Here is a 25,023-nt window from a genome sequence, read left to right as displayed (position 1 = left end):
AAAGAGAAAATTGTGCATTGGTATTTTCACTGCCACTTGCAGAGCTTCTGAATCCACTGTGTATGTGAAACTTCTTGAACATCATCTGTTTATGCGGGCTTGGCTACACTTACATTTTATAGTGCTCTAACTTGCTGGCTTAGGGGTGTGAACAATCACCCCCCTGAGTACAGCGAGTCAGAGCTCTTTAAAACTCTAAAAGCTTTAAAGCTTTAAAACAGGCTCCGAGTGCTGGGAGCTGCGCTTGGAGCTAATCTCCTCGTGGAGGTGGATTACCAGGAGCGCTGGGATAGCTCTCTCCCAGCGCTCGCGCACGACCACACTCGTACTTCAAAGCACTGCTGCGGGAACGCTCCTGCAACAGCACTTTGAAGTTTCCAGTGTAGCCATGCCCTGGGGTGGGTCAGTCACAATCTAGTTTAGATTCTGGTAATGTGCTGAATACACCCCAGGCCCTTTGTAGTTTCTTTAAGAGTCACTTCTGATTAGAATCCTCATCTGAAGCTGCCTTTTCCTTGTGCAGTATTCACTTCCACACCTACCAATGGATCTCTCAAATATTAGGGCTACCTTTTTTGATGTCACAGTAATGTGGATTTCTTCCTCACAGTTTTTTCAGATAAACAAAGATTCCATTAACATTAATTGAAAGTCCCAGAATATTTTGATTCACCCATTAGTTTATTTACACTGATCATTTAAGTCTTATGTGACCAAGAAAATAACTACATCCTTTTGGGTTGCAGCTCCTAGAAAAGCTGACGTTCTACAGAAATGTTGGCCTGCCACGTAGGCACATAATAAAAAGTGAAAATCTGACAGCTGTGTGGCTAAGAGTAGTGGAATTGACCCAAGCACATTGAAAATTCATGCAACAGGGACATTGTATCAAAACAAATTCAGGAGTGAGGCACAAGGAGTCCCATTTTCCCCATGCTTGTTTGTTTTTTTTTTAATTGTTCTTTAATCTTCATTTCCGTGTTAGGGTATTACTCTTCTGAAGTGAACAAGTTATAGGAGTACGAAACAGTTCCCCAAAAGATTTTTGGGTAAAATGATGAACTTTTGAAGTAACTATTAAAGGGAGAAGGCAGCAGGAAGATGAACAGTTTGAGAAATAGCCATAACACCTCTTCTGTAAGCAACGTTAAATGTGGTACTGCAGAAGGAGAAAAAATGCTCACCTACAATACATTTGAGAGGGAGCCCAAGCATGGAAAAACTAATCTCTTACCTTCACCCAACCCTTCAATTTGCACAACATCTTCATTATCCTTCTTCAGTCTCCCCAAAACAGCTGTTATCCTTCCCTATCCTCCTTGATTCCAGAACCTATTTATTTTTCCAGTATCGTCAAACATATCTCTTTTTGTTGCATTGGGCTTTGAGTGATTCTTCCATTGTAATTTACAGAAGCAAGGTTTTCTGGGTACATTTAATGCTGTTTTGGTGGGTAGGGAGAGGATGGCTTATTTAAAGCACTAGGCCATGAAGGAGTGATGATGGTGACAAACTTTTTCAGTTTAATTCTCCATACTGGAAAAATCCCTTATGAGTGGAAGATGAACACATTGGTCCCTATCCTTAAATGTAAAGTAGATGTTCAAGAACATAGTAATTACTGACCATCAAGTTGATTAGCCTCATGATAATATGGCTGGAAAAATTTTCGAGAAAAGACTTTGGGAGGAGCTGAAGCCTCAACTAATATGAGTTTATGCCAAGAGGGTCAACATGAATGCAGGGTTTGGAGCCTGATTATTTGATGAGGAATATGGGGAGAAATATGAGGAATTGTGCTTAGTGTTTGTGAATTTAAAGAAGGCTTATGACAGAGTTCGTAGAGAATCCTTATGGTGGTGCCTGCAGTTGCACAGTCTGCCGAAGACACGTGTTCAGAGTATCATGGACACTTCTGAGAGTAGCATAACAGTAGTGAAAAGCGACTGTGGCTATAGTGAGTAATTCACTTTGAGGGTAACTGCATCAAGGATCAGCTTGGAGACCATTCGTATTTATGATTGTAATGGACGCCTTGATGCAAGAGATTAGGGGAGAGGCTCCATGGAAACATTCTTTTTGCCAATGGCATCATGTTGTGCCATGGAGATTAATACGAACTGGAAAGGGCCCTAGAACTGTTAATTAGTCTGTGCAATAATTTAAATATCTAAGCCATGATGGGAATGTGGATGCAGATGTTAGGAGCTGCATGAAGAGTGCTTTGTGTAGATGGAGAAAGTTGACAGGAATTCTGTGCAATAAGAATGTGCCAAGTAAACTAAAGAATGAAGGGTATAAGATCATGACTAGGCTAGCCATAATGTATGGGTCAGAATGCTGGCCACTGAGGGAGAAAGAAGAACAACTACTTTATGCTTCTGAGATGAGCATGCTGAAGTTGACGCTGGGTAAAATGAGATGTACCTTTTCATTACTTAGTCTAAGCCAGGATGCAGGTAACCCCTATCACAGAAAAGCTGAGGGAGTATCGAGTCAGATGGCTGGGTCATGTGGTGTTGTGAGATATTGGAGGTGTTGGCCAGAGCGTACAAGAGCTAGTAGTGAAGGGACAACTACCACGAGGAAGACCTAGAAAAATATGGTTGGAGATGCTGAAGGAGGACGTGAAGCTTGGAAGACACATAAGACAAGAACACTGGGAGATGAACAGGACAATGCGAAGTCAAAGTCAGCAGAGGATGGAAAATAAACTATTTCAAGAGCATTGAGGGTACTACAGGCAAGCATTAGAAAATACGCATAGTCAAGCAATAGAAAAAAGACTTAAAACTCCTGTGCGCTGCTGGGGCAAATCCAAATCAGATTCACAAATAAATTGTCTTGCCCTTCTTCTTTTTTTTCTTCTCTGCACCTTTTGAAACTATCATCAGCAGCTAGTTTGCAAATGCAAGTTTCCCACTTTAATGAGTAATTTCCAAAAATAATTGTTCAAGTCAGCATCTATTTTCAATAACAGTTTAATATTTGACATCTTACAATAGACTGTATAATAGATTTATAGGTTGTCAGAAACTAGGGTTGCCAGTTTGGTTGGACAGATTCCTGGAGGTTTCATCACATGACATAACCTTTAGTTAAAGATTAATAAGGCTAAGATTTAGGCACGACTGTTTTTTAGTAAAAGTCATGGACAGGTCTCAGGCAATAAACAAAAATTCACGTCCCATGACCTGTCTATGACTTTTTCTATAAACACCCCTGAGTCAATCTTAGCTGCCCCAGCCCTGCTGGGATGGGGTGGGGATGACCCTTCCCCTTCCCCCCTGGGGGGGCGCCGCTGCTCTAGTGGGGTGGGGAGGGGCATGGCTGGCCCTGGGACTGCCTGAGCGGCTGGCTGAGGGGTGGCTCCAGCAGTGGCTGGCATGGCTGGCCCCGGGACTTCCACGACCTCTGTGACAAACTCGCAGCCTTAAAGATTAATCTTTAATTCCTGGAGACTCCAGGACAATCCTGAAGGGCTAGCAATCCTGTCAGAAATAGAAATCTCTTTATTCTAAGTATGTGTTATGTAGAGTAACAGCTAGTATAAAATGAGTGAAAAATGATTTGGCTTTAAATAGCATCCTGTAACATAATTGCTGTTATAGTTTCTGAAGAGAAGAAAGAAATGTGCCTTTTTTGGACTCCACCAAAAAAGTTTAGGATTTTTCCAGGAGATCTTTTTACTTAATCAGTGTTGGCAATACATTGTTTTTGCTTGTTTTGCACCCTTATAAAATATGCTATATAATATGTATGTTCTACAACATAATGTGTACATACGCACTCACTGGAATTTACGTAAGAGTAGCCATACTGGGTCAGACCAATGGTCCATCTTCTTGTCTTCTGACAGCGGCGAGTGCCAGATGCTTCAGATAAAAAGGAGAAACAAAATAGTTTCCTTACAGGTGTCTTTAGAATCATTAGTAAAATATGCCTTTTACACATGGACTTATGCACCACAAACTTCCTGTGTGCCCTTGAGCTGGTAATTTAGGCTTGGACTTTTAAAGGTATTGAGGCACTCAGCATTGCAATGCCTAACTGATTTAAGAGTCTAAATCATTTTCAGTGCCTCAGTACCTTTAAAAACCTTATCCCTAGTCTCCCTCTGCCCATTACCTCGTCTGTAGAGAGACGATAATAACATTACCCCATCTCATAAGGATGTTGTGAGGAGAAATGCATTAAAGGATGTGTGACAGTCAGATACTATAGCCTTGAAGGCCATATAAGTACTATAGATAGAATGATACTGTTTAAACCATTATTTCTCCGGAGACAAAGAGAGGGGTGCAATCTTAAGGTAAGGCTAGGAGAGTTAATTATGCATGTTGTTTGCCTCTGTTTTCTTCAATAGAGATAGAAAACAGCTGGCTGGCATGAATGGCTCTCCAATGCTGATACAATGATCAAACCTAGCAGTTCAGTAGTGTATGAAAAAAAGCCCCCCAAAATGGGCCTGAACAATGGCCATGCTGAAGAATTGAATTTTTCTGTGTATGTGGATTGGATTTATGTTAAGGATTTATATAAAAGATTTGTATTAAATAGTTAGAAAATGTAAAAGAAGTAAATAGTAATGTCAATTCTTATGATTGGGGTAGGAGCAAGGCAGTACATCTGAGGTGCAGTGTATGATAGATTTAGTATACATTAATGTAAAGATGACTATTAATTTAAGTGTTAGTTTGTAATTTAAAATTTCCCTGTGAGGTATGTCTTTCTGTTTATGCAAATACCTAGCTCTGACTGATATAAGTGCTAGGTCATACACGTGGAAAGGAAGAGATGAGTAAACATGCTGGTTTGGTCAAATGTTGTGTTTTTCTTTGCTCTTGCTCGCTCGCTCTCTCTCTTTTTTTTTTTTTTTATTATTATCCCCTTTCAATTTACATAACATCCATGGAAATAATTGTGCATGCATTTTCTTAAGGCTAACATAAACATCTCCCTTCCTTTTTAACAAAAAATTCAAGCTGCGGAATATGTTGGCTACATGAAAACCCCTGTGAAATGAAAGTTATTTAGGTTGCAAAGTCAAACACTTGAAAGTTAGGAAATTCCAGATTTATGATTACCCATGCAAATTCTGTTCTGCTTCCATGTACATCTGTCTTGTGCTCTAAATGAGGCAAATGTTCTATGGAAAAAATTAGTATTGATCATGTAATTTAAAGACTGGATTATAATGAATACATACAAGAGGCGGAATTAAGGTTATATGGGCCAACTGTACATTTGACATTAACTTTAGAGTGCTTGACTTTGCAACCTAAATTATTGTTTGTTTTATATAGCTTTTTAATGTAATTTCATATGCTTTTTTAATATGAAAAAGATTTTAAAAAATTCACTATGTATAACTATTACAAGTTCCTTCTCAATCATATATCATCAGAAGGGTTTGAACCCCGAGCCTACAGTACTGAAGCACAAGTACTGTGATTTGACCTAGAGGATTTGCTACCTCCTCTGTCATTAAGAAAAGCATGTTATCCCAGCGGGGAAGATGGGTTTCTGTATCCGGGGGAGTGGTTGTGGGGAATTTGGCTTTGTTCTCTTCCCACACCAAGAGTTTGAGGAGCTTCTGCTCCATGTAGTGTCCCTGGAATGAGGGCACTACTCTGGAGTCATAGATAGAGTTGGAGGGGAAGGCTGGCCTAGCTTCCCACCCACTCCTGCTACTGTTCTGGCAGCTCCCATGCATTCCTAGTGCAGTGGTGCTGGTGCTGCTTTGGTTGTGAGGTCAGTGTGACCCAATAGAATGTTCATGTTCAGTTATTGTTGGGCATGCTGCCAGTGGTGGTTTTTTTTTTTTTTTTTTTTTTGAAGAACCCATGTGAGAGAATGGAAATAGCAGTTTTTAACCATTTATAACTCTGCCAGCCTGAATAGAATTTCATGGGACAAGCTTAAGAAACCTCTCCAGGTCGCTACTCAGTCTTAAAGTACATGATTTCTCTAATGCTACCATTGTTTGCAGCAAGTCCTTGGAAGTCAACATGGACAAAATAATGGCAGAATTAGAGCTTCTCATAAAATCATTGAAAAGTCTTTTATAATGGAAAGTGTTAAGCAACCTAAATACAGCGGTAGCTGTTAACTCCCTCTATTATGCCGCATGTCTGAAACAAATGTACTGTGGACATATATCAGCTTAGATGGAAATTAACTATTGTCTGTAGGTAATATCTGAAATGGAAAAACATGTCAAAGGAAAACATATCTATGACCAGTGCAAAAAAATTCTTAACCTATTTGTACTTTAAATTGCAGATATAATACTTCTATTTAAATTTAAAAAAGTGTGATCTGTATGTTGTAACACTCTCTTGACGTTTCTCACTTGCAGATAATTTACACATTGTTTATGCAATGTAAACATTTGTATTAGTTTGTGAAGATTGTTAAACTAACTGGTTCAGGTAAAATGACTTGAGTTTTTAAAATGATATGCTGATTTAATATTTATTGCATCAGTTGTAAATTTAAAATGAATTTTACAATGTTTCCCTTATCATGTTCAGTGATATTATTTAAAGGGTTGTTGTAATGAACAAAGTGATTGTTAGTATAACCAGTTATTTTTTTTTGGATAATGTTAAAAATAAAAATGAAACTGAGATTGAGTAGGAAAATATTCATAAAATGGTTGTTAAACTAGTGTTGAAGATAGAAGGTGGAGTGATTTGGTTGTTCGTTTTGATAAGACTTTAACTTATCTTTCATTTTATGGCAGAGATAATGCCCTTATCTGTTTTCATCTAATACTGATGAATACGTACAATTTATGAATGTAGTGGGGAAGAAGATATAAAATATAGCAATGTGAAAATATGCCTATTGAAAACATGGGTCCATAGTGTGTGTCTGTTTCTCTTCTCCATTATTTCTTGTTTTCTGTGAAGAACCGTTTTCCTTACTCACGAAGAATTGGATTTTTGAAAATGCCTTGGGAGTACAAGTCCTATTGATTGTCATTTGCACTTGTGCTCCAAAGATGCTTAGGCACTTCTGTAATTCCTACCCTGTAAATGAACCAGACTTAATGCTCTTTATCTCAACATTCATGTTTTGTTTTTGTTTGCTTTTTGTTTTTTAAAATGATGCGTGGTTTTTTTCAAACTATCAAAAATCCTCCGTGGTGAATTCCAAATGTGGGAGCCATGGGTTTAAAGCCTCAGATGTTTTTCATTCCCAGAAACAGTCCTCGTATACTCAGTGGTGGATTATGCAGCTATAATGAAGGGAGACCTTCTGTTGATGGTTACCAGAGTGAACCTGTACTAACTGAGCCAATTGTCTGACTTGTTATAGTTGTTTGTCTTTGGTCACATACCATCTCTGTTCATCTGGGTAGGCTACGGTGGTTTTAAAAAAAAAAATCCAAATAACTGTGGAATATTCAGGAATCCTGCAAAGCCAATAAGGGAGGCAACCTCAGTGGGGCATAAGTTTCCTCCATGTACCAAATGCATTGTTTTAATTGGGGCCCCTAAAATCTTGCGCAGCAGGCAAATGGACATGTTTATGCTTGGAAGCAGAAATAATGGGATTTCTTCAAGTGACTATGTGGTGTAAGAGGCACTTTTCCTGTGAATTATTTCTGACTTGAACTAGAACAATAATTTAAATAATGACTCTTCCCAAAGTTTTTGGGGTCATGAGAAACAAAAAATCTTTTTAAAACATAGTCAGTAAAAGAAGGGGTCTAATTTAAAAGGAAAAAGGGCCAAGACTGATCATTCTAAAGATTATTCTGGGGGAGGATGAGGGAAGCTGAAATGTTTTAAGGCTTTTTCTTAAAGTGGGGAAAGAAAGGACAAAATAAAAATGGATTGCCGGGGGTGGGTTGGGGCGGGGCGGGGGAGTGGAAGGAGAACAGGTTTAACACAGCAGAAATATTGCTGCCTTAAAATTATAGTTACAATAGTGGAAACTCAAAGTGAGTTGGATGAGAGTCCAGATATTCATCAGTACACACCTCCAATAATAGAATTTGTATGTAGCCATGGCCAATACCAGTAAATTCTGAGAATCAGTATTGCTGAGAGAAAGACAGTCTACCACTTCATAGAACACGTCTACGCTGCAATTAAAAAACCCGTGGCTGGTCCACACCAGCTGACTTGGTCTTGAGCTAAGGGGCTTTTTAATTGGGGTGTAGATGTCCTGTAGGGCTGGAGCTCAGGCTCTAGGACCCTGTGCAATGGGAAGGTCCCACAGCTCGGACCTTAGCCTGAGCCAGAATGTCTACACTGCAGTTAAATAGCCCCTTAGCCTGTGCCCTGCGAGCCTGAGTCATCTGACACGGGCGTCTAATTGCTTGTTAGGATTGGTCATGGAGCAAATCATGGTATTCTTCCTGTCACTCACTGGCTGAACGAGTCCCATGTGATCAAGCAGGCCTGCTCAGCTCGGCTGGAATTGTTTTCACCTGGTCTCTCAGAGAGAAGGTCTGCATTTCAGTTAAATTGTCCTCCCTTACTGGGACGTATGGGAAGGGAAAAGTTTTTTCTTAGATCCTGTATCTGCCTGATTCTGGCAAGCATTGGCCTACTATATTTGTCATCTGCCGTAATTACTTTGAGAGCTGTTGTTTCTATATTTTATTTCTCCTGATGTCCGTATATCCCAGTTTTACAATGGGATTTTTGTTTCACTGAGTTCCCTTATGCTATCAGCCTGAGGGCTCTGATTCACTATTCCTAGATATAGGTCTACATTCGTTAATTTCCATAATTAGGGGAAAGTTTCTGAACCTTTGCAGACTCCTTATTTAATAGTCTGCCTGAAATACCTACTTCCCATTTTTACAAGGGGTAACATGTTTTACCATTGATCTTGATCACACTAGGGAATTCTTGCAAAAAATTCCCACTGGGGCTACTATGGGGCCAGTTCTACTGGTGGTAGCAAAAGTGTGAGCCCTTCTGTAGATAGGGATATAGCAGCTTTTTTCCAGCCTTTTTATTACCATGTCAATTAAACCTACTGCTGCTTAATTAACCTGGTGGGAAAAATGGTGGAAGCTTCTGGAGCCTTGTCTGTACTAACACTCCCACCAGTGCAACTGCAACAGTAATAACGCCCGTGGGAATTGTTTGCCAAAATTCCCTAGGGTAGAACATAGCCGTTGCTAGCCGAATCTTCTCTTGTTGCATCACAACTAAGCCTACTGTGTGTTGTTCCTCGATGGAGGCCTGTACTTCTAGGCTAGTAATAGCCTCTGGAATACCCACAGTTCTTTGAAAACTGCTTTACTATTTGATGTTAGCCTTCTCTCCTGGCATATTATGTTGGCGTCAGCATCAGTCATTCACCATATCATGAAATGGTTATTGCCAGTAGCAGTACCAGCTCCAGCCATAGATGAAAAAGAAGATACATCAAGTGGCCATAGCTGGATGGAGAGGGTCGGGATTGTGTAGCTTGTTTAGAAATGGTCACTTTACAGCTAGACATTTCCACCTGAAAACTTCTGAGAGCTGCTTCCCTGAAATTTACTTTTTATTTGTCAGATTTGACCAGGATGAAGCATTGATTAGGGAGAAATGTATAACTATCAGAGACTGTGGAGAAGGCTTAGCACCGGTATAGCAGCGGCTTCCAGTTCTGGAGAGAATTCTTTGCCAAATTTTTGAAATCACTAGGAAGCCAAAATTGTGGCTATGAGACTATGTAATGGGAAGGAGAAGAGCAAGAACAGCAGGTTTATATGCACACTGGTAAAAAGGGGAACAAAATGTTTTGGATCCAGGTGCAGGAGACAAACTCTTTGCTCTATGGTAGCTGTGAATGAGGATCCCCCACTTTAACATCCTGTTTCCCATTAATTACAGCATAACATGAAGTACTCTGTTCTGTATTCAGTGCTGGACTGAGGGCAGAAGCCTGGTCTACACTAGATCGGTCAACCCAGCTACATCACTCAGGGGTGGGAGAATTTGCATCCCTCAGAGATGTAGTTAAACTGACCTAAGTTCTGTTGCCCTGAGGGGATGGATTTACTACAGCGATGGAAAACCCCTTCCATTGCAGTAGCAAGTGTCTACAATACAGTTGGGTAGCTGCAGTGCTGCTCCTATACCACTGTAGCATTTGTTGGGTGGGCATACCCAGAGAGGTCAAAAGGAGTGGTAAGGAAAATGGTAGTGATTATGCTTATCTTGTGCTGTTCCCATCATCCAAGGAGAGGGAGACTGAGTACAGCCATATCCCCATTCAGCATCAGTAACACCAACTATGAGTGGTACAACTGGCAGAATTTTTTAAAAACAAATCTCCTTGTCATTGGGGCAGAGTGGTTTTAGTTTTGTAGATGGTGCCGTGTCACACCTGCAGTTTGTTGCAGGATCCAGGACATTGGGCAGCATGAGGTTGGGGATAGGTATCCATTCGTTATACGAGCTATAGCAGAGAGCTACCTCATCCAAGTCAACTGTTGGAACAAGTACTCTGTTGCTCAGAAGTAGGCAGAATTGAAGCAGCATGACCTATCCCTGCATTATGTGGGAAGGAGTGGCAGCGTTTATGAATGTACAAAGAAGTAAATGTTCCTTGTGCAAACGCACAATTTTACCTCTTACAGAGTTACATCTTCTGATTCACACGTCAACTGGTCTGATAATGTTTTCGAAATGCTGCATGAACTGGAAATATTTGCAGAACTCATAAAGAGTACCTCTTGTGTTGTCAGTACTGTGGGAACTGCAAAACAAACCAGTTTTGTCACCAAGTTTGCAAATGAATCACTGGCATTATATCTTGAGAACTTGGATGTCTTGTATTTACTTTGTATACATGCAGTTTCCCTCTTGCTGTTAGTATTCTGTGCTGTGGATATGGAATATTTATTTATTTATTTATTTATTAAGCAGAATACTTATGATTAATATGGAAAGTTACGCCAGGAGGAAAACACAATGGAACAGTTGATAAACCAGTCAGTATTCTGAGAGGACTTCTGTTCATGGTACTGAGAACATTTCAGAGCTGTGAGAAGTTGTGAATGTTGATTGGAGACGAACTAATGATTTATAAAAATCAGGACTCTCCTCAGTCATAATATATGCGATTCCTGAATTTGTTTGTTGGAGATGTACAGTAGAAAACAATATGAGATTAGTTAAATAATTGTATTTACAAAAGTAGTTTTTATGAGTGTTTATGGGTGGGAAGTGCAGTCCATAAAGCTCAGTGACTTTTTTTTAATGTTTTTGTGTAGTTTGCTTCAATGAGGGCATCTTGGATTTTATAGCATTTTTTTAAAATTGAATCATTTATAGTAACATATGTTTCATTCAGTTATGTATAATTACTACTTTTCAAGTTTATTTGTTCAAAAGAGTACGTAAGTATTTGTCTAAACTTGGAAATTTAGTTTGGATTAAAGTAGAGTCCAAATTAAAAGTGCAGTAGCTATTCCTGAATAATTCCATGTGTCGCTACACTTACTCCAGAATAAGAATGTCCATACATGGAGTTATTCAGGAATAGCTGTTGAATAACTCCATGTGTAGACAAGCCTTGCATATCCATCTAATTTTTCTTCTTAAAGAACTTAAGAACGTCCATACTGGATCGGCCCGAAGGTCCATCTAGCTCAGTATCCTATCTTCCGACAACGGCCAATGCCAGGTGCTCCAGAGGGAATGAACAGGTAATCATCAAGTGATCCATTCCCTGTCGCCCAAACCAAGCTTCTGGCAAACAGAGACTAGGTACACCCCCCTGCTTGTTCTCGCTAATAGCCATTGATGGATCTATCCTCCATGAACTTATCTAATTCTTTTTTGAACCCTGTTATAGTCTTGACCTTCACAACATCCTCTGACAAAGAATTCCACATGTTGACTATGCGTTGTGTGAAAAAATACTTCCTTTTGTTTGTTTTAAACCTGCTGCCTATTAAATACATTTGGTGACGCCTAGCTCTTGTGTTAAGAGAAGAAGTAAATAACACTTCCTTATTTACTTTCTCCACCGCAGTCATGATTTTATAGACCTCTATCATATTACTCCCCTTAGTCATCTCTTTCCCAAGCTGAAAAGTCAGTCTTATTAATCTCTCTTCATATGACAGGTGTTTCATACCCTAGTCATTTTTGTTGCCCTTTTCTGAACCTTTTCCCGTTCCAATATATCTTTTTTGAGCTGGGGCCACCACATCTGCACATAATATTCAAGATGTGGGTGTACCATGGATTTATATAAAGGCAATAAGTTATTTTCTGTCTTCTTCTCTGTCCCTTTCTTAATGATTGCCAACATTCTGTTTTCTTTTTTTGACTGCCGCTTCACACTGAGTGGATGTTTTGGAGTCATTGTGGATAGCTCTCTCAAGAGCTCTTTCTTGAGTGGTAACAACTAATTTAGACCCATCATTTTTATGTGTACTTGGGATTATGTTTTCCAATGTGCATTACTTTGCATTTATCATAATTTGAATTTCATCTTCAAAGCCACACTTAAGACTGAATGCTTTTACCCTTTTTGTTGTTAGAAGTACATAAGATTACTGTAAGATCAAGCGGGTAAAGAAAAAACAAATTGTGTACTTTGTATGTAGTCGCTTCTGGGTAGTTGGCTGACTTGTTCAGAGTGGTTCTGTCACAGAGCATTAGGGGAAGGATTTTTTTAAAGAGGAAATGTGATAGTAAAACCACTGACACTGGCAAGAGAGTTAAGAGTAAGGGTCTTACCAAATTAAAGGGCAAAAATCTTCATTAAAGCAAATTTAAATTTCCTGATGATAGCTGGTGCCTTTCCAAAACATCGAGATCAGCAAAACTCAAACTTCAGGAAACCAGGAAATACAGAGTTGAGGTACATGCACACACAACCTTAACTCTGTCCCTCTGGAGCTTGCAGAAGCCACTGCAAACTATCTGAGTTCACTGCAGTCTTCTGTTGTGAGTTGTAGCTGTTTTTTGAATGGCTTGAGTTATGACAAGGCCAGGTTGGTAGATGCGTGTTTGTGAGATGAGGAGCATCACAGAGCTGTAATGATGAGATGAGGAGATCAGGGTTTGTGTGTACCCCACGTGTGTAAGGAAAGGAAAGGAGAACATGACTACCTTCAGGAGCTAGTCTGCATCATTTTATTTCAAAATGTTACAGGTTGTCTCAATAGCAAGACACTGGGGGGTGTTTCTTGCCATGGATATTGTCAGTAGTGAGTGCGGAGGTGAGAACGGTCTGTGAGTTTCACGATGGATAAGAGACCACATAGGTTTAGGTCGGGGCAGGCAAACTTTTTGGCCTGAGGAGGCCGCATCGGGTTTCCAAAATTGTATGGAGGGCTGGTTAGGGGAGGCTGTGCCTCCCCGAACAGTCAGACATGGCTCGGCCCCCCACTCCCCAGGACTTCTGCCCCATCCACCCAACCCCTTGCTCCTTGTCCCCTGACCGGCCCCCCCCTTCCTGACTGCCCCCTGGGACCTCTGCCCCCATTCAACCCCCCTGTTCCCTGCCCTCTGACCACCCCAACCCCTATCCGCAGCCCCTGGAGCCGCGCCGCCCGCCTGCCACACCACTGTGCACCAGAGAGCACCAGGTCAGGCATCATGCAGATGCGCTGGCGGCAGGAGCTCGTAGCCCCGCCGCCCAGCGCATTGCACCAGCAGTGCAGTGATCTGAGGCTGCAGGGCAGGGGGAACAGCCGGGGAAGGACTGGGGGTTAGGCTCCTGGGCCAGAAGCTCAGCGGCTGGGCAGGAGGGTCCCGTGGGCCCGTCACCAGGAAGCCTCATCTGTGGTGTTAAAGCTTTTTGCCATTTAATCTCCTAGGGTGTTTTTGTTTATACATTAAAAAAAACAAAAAAACAAAAACAACCTTGTTGGCAGGAGTTAGGAGTCGTCATAGTAGTTATAGGTCAAATAGACTATCCATCCTGGCCCTACACCCTTCTGCTTCTTGTTGCTCAGTACCATCAACCAGCCTTTCCCTTCCAGTCTGGCCACCCTCTCAGCCAGCCCCCACCATGCTGTTTTATCCACACACACACAGGCAGGGGAGGCTTGTCCCTGGTGTATGTACGTGGCAGTGTACCCAGGTTTCTGACAGACTTAGCCTTGGAATCTGGCTTTCCCCTTATGGATAGGAGAGCATCAAAAAGCTCTTTTAAGAGTCATCTCCGTTTTCTGAAAAGGAACTGGATTCTGTGTGCTTCTTGGCCTTACTGGATTTCCGCTCAGATCACTCACTCCCCACTGTCCCCCTATTCCTTTGGTAGATGGCGCACCCAGCCCTGCATATCCATCTGCAGCATAGGAGGCTATGAGAGGTGTGAAATGGCCCATTCATCTCAATGAGGTGCTCTTAGCTGAAAGAGGATACCCAGGGGAGATTAATACAGCCTGAAAGAATAGCTGTGAGATGAGAGAACTGCTCTGTTCATGTCACTGGGTGTTCCCAGGCCCCCTCCCCACTACTAGAGAGTGTTAAGCATGCCCATTCTCGGCTCCTCACAACAGTGTTTTTGCTTCATACTTTGAGCATGCCTGTTCTTAGCCTGAGGACCCCTCTGGATGGAGCGCTTACTCAGATAGTGGCCTACATTGGGGTGGCTAGGGTGATGGGCTCAGAGCCCCTTAGAGGTATAAGGCACCTAAGAGCTTCAGCTCACATGGGTGTGGGGCTCAGACACCCCCACTATGGCAAGCCTCTCCCAGAACCTGGCTTACATAGTGGGGAGTGAAGGAGGGATTGACCCTCTCCACCCAGAGGGCAGGGACCCCTATATTCCAGCTCACACTGGTGGGGTACGCAGGGACACACACACACACTATGGTGCTGACAGGCACCCCAATTCTTTTCCAGTCCCTACCACTCACCCCCATGTCCCCTTCCCACCAGTGTCTTTTCCCCCTAAGCTGAGTCCCCCAGCCCCTCTCACCGCCTCTGCCACCCATCCACATTTATCTCCCTCACCTGATGCATTCTCACCCCTATTCCCTCAACTCCTCCACCTGCTAAAATGCCCCTTCCTGCCAGCAAGCATTCACATGTCTGATTTTTGTTTTGTTACGTTAGTGGGATTACTTTCCCTCAAAACCAACAGAGAGATTTTAGCGACGTGCTGTCCAACCTTTTCCAGATTTTCAGCCCACGGTGGGACTCAGAACTCTCACTGGCTGGATGGGCTAGGTTCAAAGGACTACTGTTTAGCCTATTGAGCTGGCCAACTGATCTAAAACTTTATAGATTAAAAATGCTGTTAACTCTCTGTCTCCATGCTCAGTGTAAGTCATTAGGTGTGTGAGCCTTAGGGCCCCTAAGTGCAGAAGCAACTCTTTTTTTTCTTTTTTTCTTTTTTTTCTTTTTCAAACTATATTTTAATTTGATATCCTCCAAAGGTCTGGTGCAGAGGCGATGCTTGGGGGGAGGAAGGGCGGTACTCAAGGTCATGTGCCCCCTAGATTTCTGCCAGGGTTTGTTGGCCCTGCTCGGTCACATTGTGCGGCCGGGGCCCTGCTTGGCAGCTAGGAGGGAGGAGCAACAGCTGGAAGCTGCAGGGAGGAGCTGCTGCTTTCCTAGAGGGGAGACTGAGAGTAAAGGGCGGGCCCTGCCTGGAAAGGACGTGGCTCATGCTGTTCCGGGGCTGGCCAAACCTTTACACCTGCAGCACTGTAAGTGTAGACAAGCCCTGTGTCAACTTTATGGCTATGTCTATACTGTGGACCTTACAGTGGCATAGACAAAGCCTAAGAAAAGCTATGTTTTTCAGCAAAAAGAAAAGGAGTACTTGTGGCACCTTAGAGACTCACCAATTTATTTGCGCATAAGCTTTTGTGAGCTACAGCTCAGATGAAGTGAGCTATAGCTCACGAAAGCTTATGCTCAAATAAATTGGTTAGTCTCTGAGGTGCCACAAGTACTCCTTTTCTTTTTGCGAATACAGACTTAACACGGCTGTTACTCTGAAACCTATGTTTTTCAGGAGCTGTATCTCAGGAACCCGTTGTTCAAGCTGGATCACTGACTATATCTTGCACCCCCATGATGAGACATACCAAGTTTCAAGGCAATCCAATTAACCATATGGATTTTAAAGCACTTAGAATAGTCAAGGTTTAAACTGAAAGCTTGTCTGAAGCTTAACTTTAGCAGAGCTGCTGCTCTGCTGTACTACTACTTGTCTTTTAATTTACTTGATTTCATGTTGAATGTGTCCCTTTAAAATTTTGTCTTAGTTTGCAGAAGTTGAGATAAATGTGATTTTTTTTTTTTTTTTGGTGTGTGTGTGCTTTTATTAATCCTCTGGATTACATGGAGGTAGCATAGTTTTAGCACCTTCAGGCTGTTTTCAGGGGTTTTTTTTTCGTTTTTTTGTAGTGTTGCTTTACACTCTGTTTGTTTTTAGAAAGAGCAGAGGAAATAGTTTTTCTGTAGACGCATGCTGTGCTTTTCAGCATAGTGAGTTCTTTGAAACATAGGGCCCAATGTTGCAAGTATTCTGCATGCAGAAGCCCTACTGACTTCAAAGAGAGTTCAGTGCTTGGAGTGCTTCCAGGTTTCAGGTCTTTAGAGGTGTATCTAGGGGCGGCTCTACCAATTTTGCCGCCCCAAGCAGTTGCCACCAAATTGCCGCCGCTGCACACGGAAGAGCGGCGGAGCTGCTGCCGAATTGCCACCGTGGGACACGGACTTCCGCCCCATTCTGAATGCCGACCAAGCACCTGCTTGGAAAGCTGGTGCCTGGAGCTGGCCCTGAAGGTATGGACTTTGCCACAGAACCTACCCTTTCTCCCAAAATTGTGTTCCCAAATCTAAGCTTTCATTACAAATTGCTTCTTTATCATCCTGAAGGACACATTTAGAAGGTTAACAGCGTGTAATCTTAATGTAGTGTTGTCTGTCTGAGGCCTTGTCTACACTGCCACTTTACAGCTGCTGCCACTTTCTTGCTCAGGGTGTGAAGTCAATGAGAATCTTTCCGCTGACCTCCATGAACTTTGGATCAAGCCTAAGTGTGAAGAAAAGAAGTGATACGTGTCCTTCCCTGTGCCAGTAGCTTTAGTAGTCTCCTACATGCTCAAAACCCAAACCGCTTTTCCAGGAGCAAAATTATTCAACTATCTCCCATGCTGCTGCCTAAACTCCAGAGTTTGGGAGCTATGGGGAAGGGGCAGAGGATTAATATATGTATACACTTTAAGGCCAGAAAGCCCTGTTAGAAATTCTAGTCTGACCTCAAAGGAGCCTCAGATTTGGGGTGTTGGGAGAGTGACATTGGATGAAGAGCCCTCATGGGAGACTGGGACTGGCTGAGTAATGAGATTGGCAACCGGTGGGGGTTGGGGGGGAGGAAGACACATCTGACAAGGAACCAGGGTATGTGGGTGTGGGGCGGGGGGAGGGGCAGGGAGAACTGGGACTTTTTGGACAAAGAAGTTTTGGGACCAATCTTATTTAATCTTTTTATTACTGACCTGGGCACAAAAAGTGGGAGTGTGCTAATAAAGTTTGCAGATGATACAAAGCTGGGAGGTATTGCTAATTTAGAGAAGGACAGGGATACCCTACAGGAGGATCTGGATGACCTTGTAAACTGGAGTAATAGGAATAGGATGAAATTTAATAGTGAGAAGTGTAAGGTCATGCATTTAGGGATTAATAACAAGAATTTTAGTTATAAGCTAGGGACGCATCAACTAGAAGTAACGGAGGAGGAAAAGGACCTTGGAGTATTGGTTGATCATAGGTTGACTATGAGCTGCCAATGTGATATGGCTGTGAAAAAAGCTAATGTCGTCTTGGGATGCATCAGGAGAGGTATTTCCAGTAGGGATAAGGAGGTTTTAGTACCGTTATATAAGGCACTGGTGAGACCTCACCTGGAATACTGTGTGCAGTTCTGGTCTCCCATGTTTAAGAAGGATGAATTCAAACTGGAACAGGTACAGAGAAGGGCTACTAGGATGATCCGAGGAATGGAAAACTTGTCTTATGAAAGGAGACTCAGGGAGCTTGGCTTGTTTAGCCTAACTAAAAGAAGGTTGAGGGGAGATATGATTGCTCTCTATAAATATATCAGAGGGATAAATACCAGAGAGGGAGAGGAATTATTTAAACTCAGTACCAATGTGGACACAAGAACAAATGGATATAAACTGGCCACTAGGAAATTTAGATTAGAAATTAGACGAAGGTTTCTAACCATCAGAGGAGTGAAGTTTTGGAATAGCCTTCCGAGGGAAGTAGTGGGGGCAAAAGATCTATCTTGCTTTAAGATTAAACTCGATAAGTTTATGGAGGAGATGGTATGATGGGATAACATGGTTTTGGTAATTAAATATTCATGGTAAATAGGCCCAATGGCCTGTGATGGGTTTTTAGATGGGGTAAGATCCAAGTTACCCGGGAAAGAATTTTCTGTAGTATCTGGCTGATGAATCTTGCCCATATGCTCAGGGTTTAGCTGATCGCCATATTTGGGGTCGGGAAGGAATTTTCCTCCAGGGCAGATTGGAAGGCCCTGGAGGTTTTTCGCCTTCCTCTGTAGCATGGGGCATGGGTCACTTGCTGGAGGATTCTCTGCTCCTTGAGGTCTTCAAACTACAATTTGAGGACTTCAATAGCACAGATATAGGTGTGAGGTCTTTTTTAGGAGTGGTGGGTGAAGTTCTGTGGCCTGCATTGTGCAGGAGGTCAGACTGGATGATCATAATGGTCCCTTCTGACCTAAATATCTATGAATCTATGAAAGAAACCGAGACAAAGCCACGCAAGGAGCCCATGGAGGAGACTGGGAATGGGAGTCAGTGAGACAGGGAATGTGGGGGGTGGGGTGAGAGAGACATTGGATGAGGAATCAGGAAGGGGTAGCTGAGATGGAATGAGCAAGGCAACTGGGGATAAGGAGCTGAGGTAGGGGCAGGGAACTTGGAATGTCTGGACAAGGAGACTGGGGATAAGGAGCAGAAGGTCTGGGGGAGGGGACTGGGAGCAGGGATGGGAGAAGTCTGGGAGTGGAAAAGTAGTGGGGCAGAGGGGATCAAGCCGGGGTGGAGGAAGCAGAAAGTCTATGCTTACTAAAAGCATGCTTCCCTCAGAGCCTGGAATGGAATCCATGGTTTCAGAGTCTTACCATTCACCTGTTGTAAGTAAATGTCTGTGAAACCCAATGACAAACTATCTCATTTCACACTAGTTCTGGTCTGTATATAGAATTTGTTAGTCTCTAAGGTGCCACAAGTACTCCTTTTCTTTTAGCCTACTACTACTATCAATTACTCTGTTAGTTCAAGTGGCAGAGGTCTGAGCAGTGGACTAAAGGTAGCAATTCTGCTGATGGCCCATGTGGATGTCGCTATGATCCCATGTGATGGAGTTTGTTTTATTTCGGTTTCAGGGGTTCCTGTGGAAAAAGTAGCAGTGAGCATGTAATTAAAACTATAGCATGGTGCATGTACACAGTGGGGTTGAATTAGGGTTCTAGAGGCAAACTTAAATCTGGCATTTCCTAACTTTTGAGTGCTTCACTTAGTAATCTTAATAATGTTCTTTTAACTTAATTTTGTGTGGGTGTCACTGTAGATTTATTTATTTAGTATGTCTTTTCAGTAGTTTGCCCTGTACGGCTAGTTGCTTAGAACTATACTAAGGAAATTTTGCATGCACGATTCTTCTATCTTCCAAACTAAAAATATTGCCTTTCAAAAGGTGTGAAGACAACACCAATAAGCAACTCAGCAAGCTTGAATTTTCTTTCGGTAGAGGAGGTTCATTATTAGCATGGTAGATTTGTAGTTTATAACTTGGCATATGTGAATCTGAAACAAAGATAGCTATCTAATTTTGTATGTGACCTGTATCACCATAATGTCTAAGTATCTACCAGCACTGCTGGATACCAGTTTTTCCTCTAGTTTGTTGAGACCATAATTTTAGCTTTATACTCACTTTCTGTCCCCAGCTCAATTTTGCTTTTGCACTTTTCTAAAGAGGTGAAATTACCATTGTCAGCTTTAAAGTTTTTGATGTATCAAAAGTTCAATAAAAGATAGTGTTTTGGAATCACATGAAAAGTAGTGAGCGGAGCATATTTTGCAAGCATCCATTTTGCATACAGAAATTAAATGTGTAGGGAGAGCCGCACACTTGCATATGTTGTTTGCATTTTTGGAGGGTTTTTTTTTTTTTTTTTAAGTTTTTAGCTATATATAACTGAAGATGGACACGGTCACCAACAAAAAGCAATAGTGCACACAAACTGCTTGATAATTCCAAACTGTTTTTCTGCTCCTTTCATGTCTGCAAACTGCTAAATGCTATCCTTCCTGGTAGCTAAGCAGCATTCTCTGGCGTGATTTTTAACTTCCTCTTATGCCTGTGTTACAGACTAAACAGATGCTTTTTTCTAGCTGAATATAGTGGTTAACAAGCTATAGATTACAACTCACAAAATGCCTAAAGTAGAACATTTATTGTATAAAAAAATATGGGAGCCACTGAAAAAGGAGATGTGGGGAGTGTGTGTGTGTGTGTGTATGTGTGTGTACAGATTCATCCAGATATGAGAAGAGCTGGGGAAAGTTCAAGGGCCCAGTATGTTTTCCTTCTGATTTTTTTTTGAACCACACCCTTTATTTCTTTATTGATTTTCATTACTAGTGTTGTGGGTCAAAGGCCATCTCTTTTATGTGTTTGTGTACTGTGTAGCATAACGGTGTCCTGTTATACGACTAGAGCCACTGGGCACTTCCATTACACAAGTAATTAATGATAATTAATTCTCCCCCCCCCTCGCCCCTTCCATGCTCAGAAGGTAAAGTTAGGTGATTGTCTCTTCCTAGAATGGCATTGTTGCTATTCAGAAGGAATAGTGGTTCCGTTGTACATAGTAGATGACAAGTTACCATATAGCATGGTATGGTTCCTATAATAAGAGACTGAGGGTAGAGCTCTCCAGTCTATTACTTTGCTCTGCAGGAGGAGCGCAAAGTAGCTTTAAAGTAGCTGGTGAATTCCCCACTCTGCAAGGAAACTCTGCTGCAGTACAGGTTGAGAAAACCCCTCCTACACCAGCGGCTGCCTCTCCCTCCCACGAGAAGGGGAAGGAAGCAGATGTAGTGGGGAAGGATGGGCAGGTGAGGTGGTGTGGTGAAACAGAGAAGAGTTAGGCCCAGTCTTCTACTGACATTAGGCTCCTCCCCCTTGCAGCCCTACATGCACCAAGTTTGGGTAGCTCTGACTCAGGGAACCACAAGTGACAGCTTGGACCTTGAGCGGATCACTGTGGACTACGTGGCTCTGGGAAGAAGGATAAAGGAGTTTGAGGCGCAAGTGGTATTTTCGTCCATCCTCCCTATAGAAGGAAAAGGCCTGGGTAGAGACATGGGATGGTGTTCCAAGAAGGAGGAGTGCTAGGCAGAGACGGGCTCCACCTAACGAAGAGAGGGAAGAGCATCTTTTCGCAAGCAGGCTGGCTAACCTAGTGAGGAGGGCTTTAAACTAGGTTCACCAGGGGAAGGAGACCAAAGCCCTGAGGTAAGTGGGGATGTGGGATACTGGGAGGAAGCACGAGCAGGAGAATGCGAAAGGGGAGGGCTCCTGCCTCACACTAAGAAAGCAGGACAAACAGCAAGTTATCTCAAGTGACTATACACAAATGCAAGAAGCCTGGGAAACAAGCAGGGAGAACTGGAAGTCCTGGCACAGTCAAGGAATTATGATGGGATTGGAATAACAGAGACTTGGTGGGATAACTCACATGACTGGAGTACTGTCATGGATGGATATAAACTGTTCAGGAAGGACAGGCAGGGCAGGAAAGGTGGGGGAGTTGCATTGTATGTAAGAGAGCAGTATGACTACTCAGAGCTCCGGTATGAAACTGCAGAAAAACCTGCGTGTCTCTGGATTAAGTTTAGAAGCGTGAGCAACAAGGGTGATGTCGTGGTGGGAGTCTGCAATAGACCACCGGATCAGGGGGATGAGGTGGATGAGGCTTTCTTCCGGCAACTAACAGACGTTACTAGATCACAGGCCCTGGTTCTCATGGGAGACTTCAATCACCCTGATATCTGCTGGGAGAGCAATACAGCGGTGCACAGACAATCCAGGAAGTTTTTGGAAAGTGTAGGGGACAATTTCCTGATGCAAGTGCTGGAAGAACCAACTAGGGGCAGAGCTCTTCTTGACCTGCTGTTCACAAACCGGGAAGAATTAGTAGGGGAAGCTAAAGTGGATGGGAACCTGGGAGGCAGTGACCATGAGATGGTCGAGTTCAGGATCCTGACTCAGGGAAGAAAGGAGAGCAGCAGAATACGGACCCTGGACTTCAGAAAAGCAGACGTTGACTCCCTCAGGGAACTGATGGGAAGGATCCCCTGGGAGAATAACATGAGGGGGAAAGAAGTCCAGGAGAGCTGGCTGTATTTTAAAGAATCCTTATTGAGGTTACAGGGACAAACCATCCCGATGTGTAGAAAGAATAGTAAATATGGCAGGCGACCAGCTTGGCTTAACAGTGAAATCCTTGCTGATCTTAAACACAAAAAAGAAGCTTACAAGAAGTGGAAGACTGGACAAATGACCAGGGAAGAGTATAAAAATATTGCTTGGGCATGCAGGAGTGAAATCAGGAAGGCCAAATCACACCTGGAGTTGCAGCTAGCAAGAGATGTTAAGAGTAACAAGAAGGGTTTCTTCAGGTATGTTAGCAACAAGAAGAAAGTCAAGGAAAGTGTGGGCCCCTTACTGAATGAGGGAGGCAACCTAGTGACAGAGGATGTGGAAAAAGCTAATGTACTCAATGCTTTTTTTGCCTCTGTCTTCACGAAAAAGGTCAGCTCCCAGACTACTGCACTGGGCAGCACAGCATGGGGAGGAGGAGACCAGCCCTCTGTGGAGAAAGAAGTGGTTCGGGACTATTTAGAAAAGCTGGATGAGCGCAAGTCCATGGGGCCGGATGCGTTGCATTAGAGAGTGCTAACGGAGTTGGTGGATGTGATTGCAGAGCCATTGGCCATTATCTTTGAAAACTCATGGTGATCGGGGGAGGTTCCGGAAGACTGGAAAAAAGCTAATGTAGTGCCCATCTTTAAAAAAGGAAAGGAGGAGGATCCTGGGAACTACAGGGCAGTCAGTCTCACCTCAGTCCCTGGAAAAATCATGGAGCAGGTCCTCAAGGAATCAATTCTGAAGCACTTAGAGGAGAGGAAAGTGATCAGGAACAGTCAGCATGGATTCACCAAGGGCAAGTCATGCCTGACTAATCTAATTGCCTTCTATGACGAGATAACTGGCTCTGTAGATGAGGGAAAAGCAGTGGACATGTTATTCCTTGACTTTAGCAAAGCTTTTGACACTGTCTCCCACAGTATTCTTGCCAGTAAGTTAAAGAAGTATGGGCTGGATGAATGGACGATAAAGTGGATAGAAAGCTGGCTAGATTGTTGGGCTCAACGGGTAGTGATCAATGGCTCCATGTCTAGTTGGCAGCCGGTATCAAGTGGAGTGCCCCAGGGGTTGTTCCTGGGGCTGGTTTTGTTCTATAACTTCATCAATGATCTGGAGGATGGTGTGGATTACACCCTCGGCAAGTTTGCAGATGACACTAAACTGGGAGGAGAGGTAGATAGGTTGGAGGGTAGGGATAGGATACAGAGGGACCTAGACAAATTAGAGGATTGGGCCAAAAGAAATCTGACGAGTTCAACAAGGAGAAGTGCAGAGTCCTGCACTTAGGACGGAAGAGTCCCATGCACTGCCACAGACTAGGGACCGAATGGCTAGGCAGCAGTTTTGCAGAAAGGGACCTAGGGGTTACAGTGAACGAGCAGCTGGATATGGGTCAACAGTGTGCCCTTGTTGCCAAGAAGGCCAATGGCATTTTGGGATGTATAAGTAGGGGCATTGCCAGCAGATTGAGGGACGTGATCATTCCCCTCTATTCGACATTGGTGAGGCATCATCTGGAGTGCTGTGTCCAGTTTTGGGCCCCACAGCACAAGAAGGATGTGGAAAAATTGGAAAATGTCCAGCGGAGGGCAACAAAAATGATTAGGGGACTGGAACACATGACTCATGAGGCGAGGCTGAGGGAACTGGAATTGTTTAGTCTGCGTAAGAGAAGAATGAGGGGGGATTTGATAGCTGCTTTCAACTACCTGAAAGGGGGTTCCAAAGAGGATGGATCTAGACTGTTCTCAGTGGTAGCAGATGACAGAACGAGGCCTAATGGTCTCAAGTTGCAGTGGGGAAGGTTTACGTTAGATATTAGGAAAAACTTTTTCACTAGGAAGATGGTGAAACACTGGAATGCGTCACCTGGGGACTCTTCTTCCTTCGAAGTTCTTAAGGTCAGGCTTGCCAAAGCCCTGGCTGGGATGATTTAGTTGGGAATTGGTCCTGCTTTGAGCAGGGGATTGGACTAGATGACCTCCTGAGGTCCCTTCCAACCCTGATAATCTATGATTCTGTGACATAGTGGAGAATCAGGGCCTTAATTTCGGAATACCAGTTTTGCCAATAACAAATGTTCAAAGATCTTGACTCGGTGCCCCCCCCCCCCAAAAGGCTTGAAATCAAAAGATTCTTCTTTGAGTAGTATCCTTATGGGTGCGCTCCACTGTAGGTGTGCTTGTGTCCCTGCGCTTCTTATCGGAGCACTTCAGTAGCAGTGTCCATTAGGCCTGCACACCCACTGTCTCTCCTCATGCCTCGCTACAAGCCTAGCCAACGTGCGCGAACTAGCCCCCCTCAGTTCCTTCTCAACTGCCCCTGGCTAGAGACAGAACTATTAGCAATCTGTTTCCAACCATTCCCTTCTTTTGCATTTCTATAGTTAGTTAGTCTTCCTGGTCTTAGTTGTTGTTTCTTCTTCTTCTTTTACTTTGTTCCGGAACAAAAAAGCAAACAAACAAGACTTTTATTCCCCCCACCCTCCTTTTCGTCAGGGACCCTTCCCTCAACAGGTATGCCTGGTTCACTGGGCATCAAGAAGTCCCTCTCCTGCAAAGAGGCCATCCCTGTAGCAGACAAACTCTCCCAGTGCATATCCTGC

General features: G+C 43.1%; 1 protein-coding gene across 17 annotated transcripts in view; it reads left to right on the top strand.

Annotated features, from left to right (window-relative positions):
- The window catches only part of HIVEP1 (HIVEP zinc finger 1), a 187,235-nt gene that overhangs the window by 19,823 nt on the left and 142,389 nt on the right, over positions 1-25,023 (top strand). The window contains exons 4-5 of one of the 17 annotated variants that reach the window (XM_078851619.1): positions 11,570-11,671; positions 15,952-16,727. The exons of 15 other annotated variants lie outside the window; for them this stretch is intronic. In XM_078851619.1, coding sequence (XP_078707745.1) covers positions 16,676-16,727 — 52 coding nt within the window. In that variant the 5' untranslated portion in view covers positions 11,570-11,671; positions 15,952-16,675. The remainder of the gene's footprint in view (positions 1-11,569; positions 11,672-15,951; positions 16,728-25,023) is intronic. One more of the 17 variants, XM_078851620.1, reaches the window with a different exon arrangement.

Source organism: Lepidochelys kempii, chromosome 2 (assembly GCF_965140285.1).
Source record: "Lepidochelys kempii isolate rLepKem1 chromosome 2, rLepKem1.hap1, whole genome shotgun sequence".
Classification (NCBI taxonomy): domain Eukaryota; kingdom Metazoa; phylum Chordata; order Testudines; family Cheloniidae; genus Lepidochelys; species Lepidochelys kempii.
The sequence above is the reverse complement of the archived record's forward strand: the minus strand, read 5'-3'. Positions and strand labels throughout refer to the sequence as shown.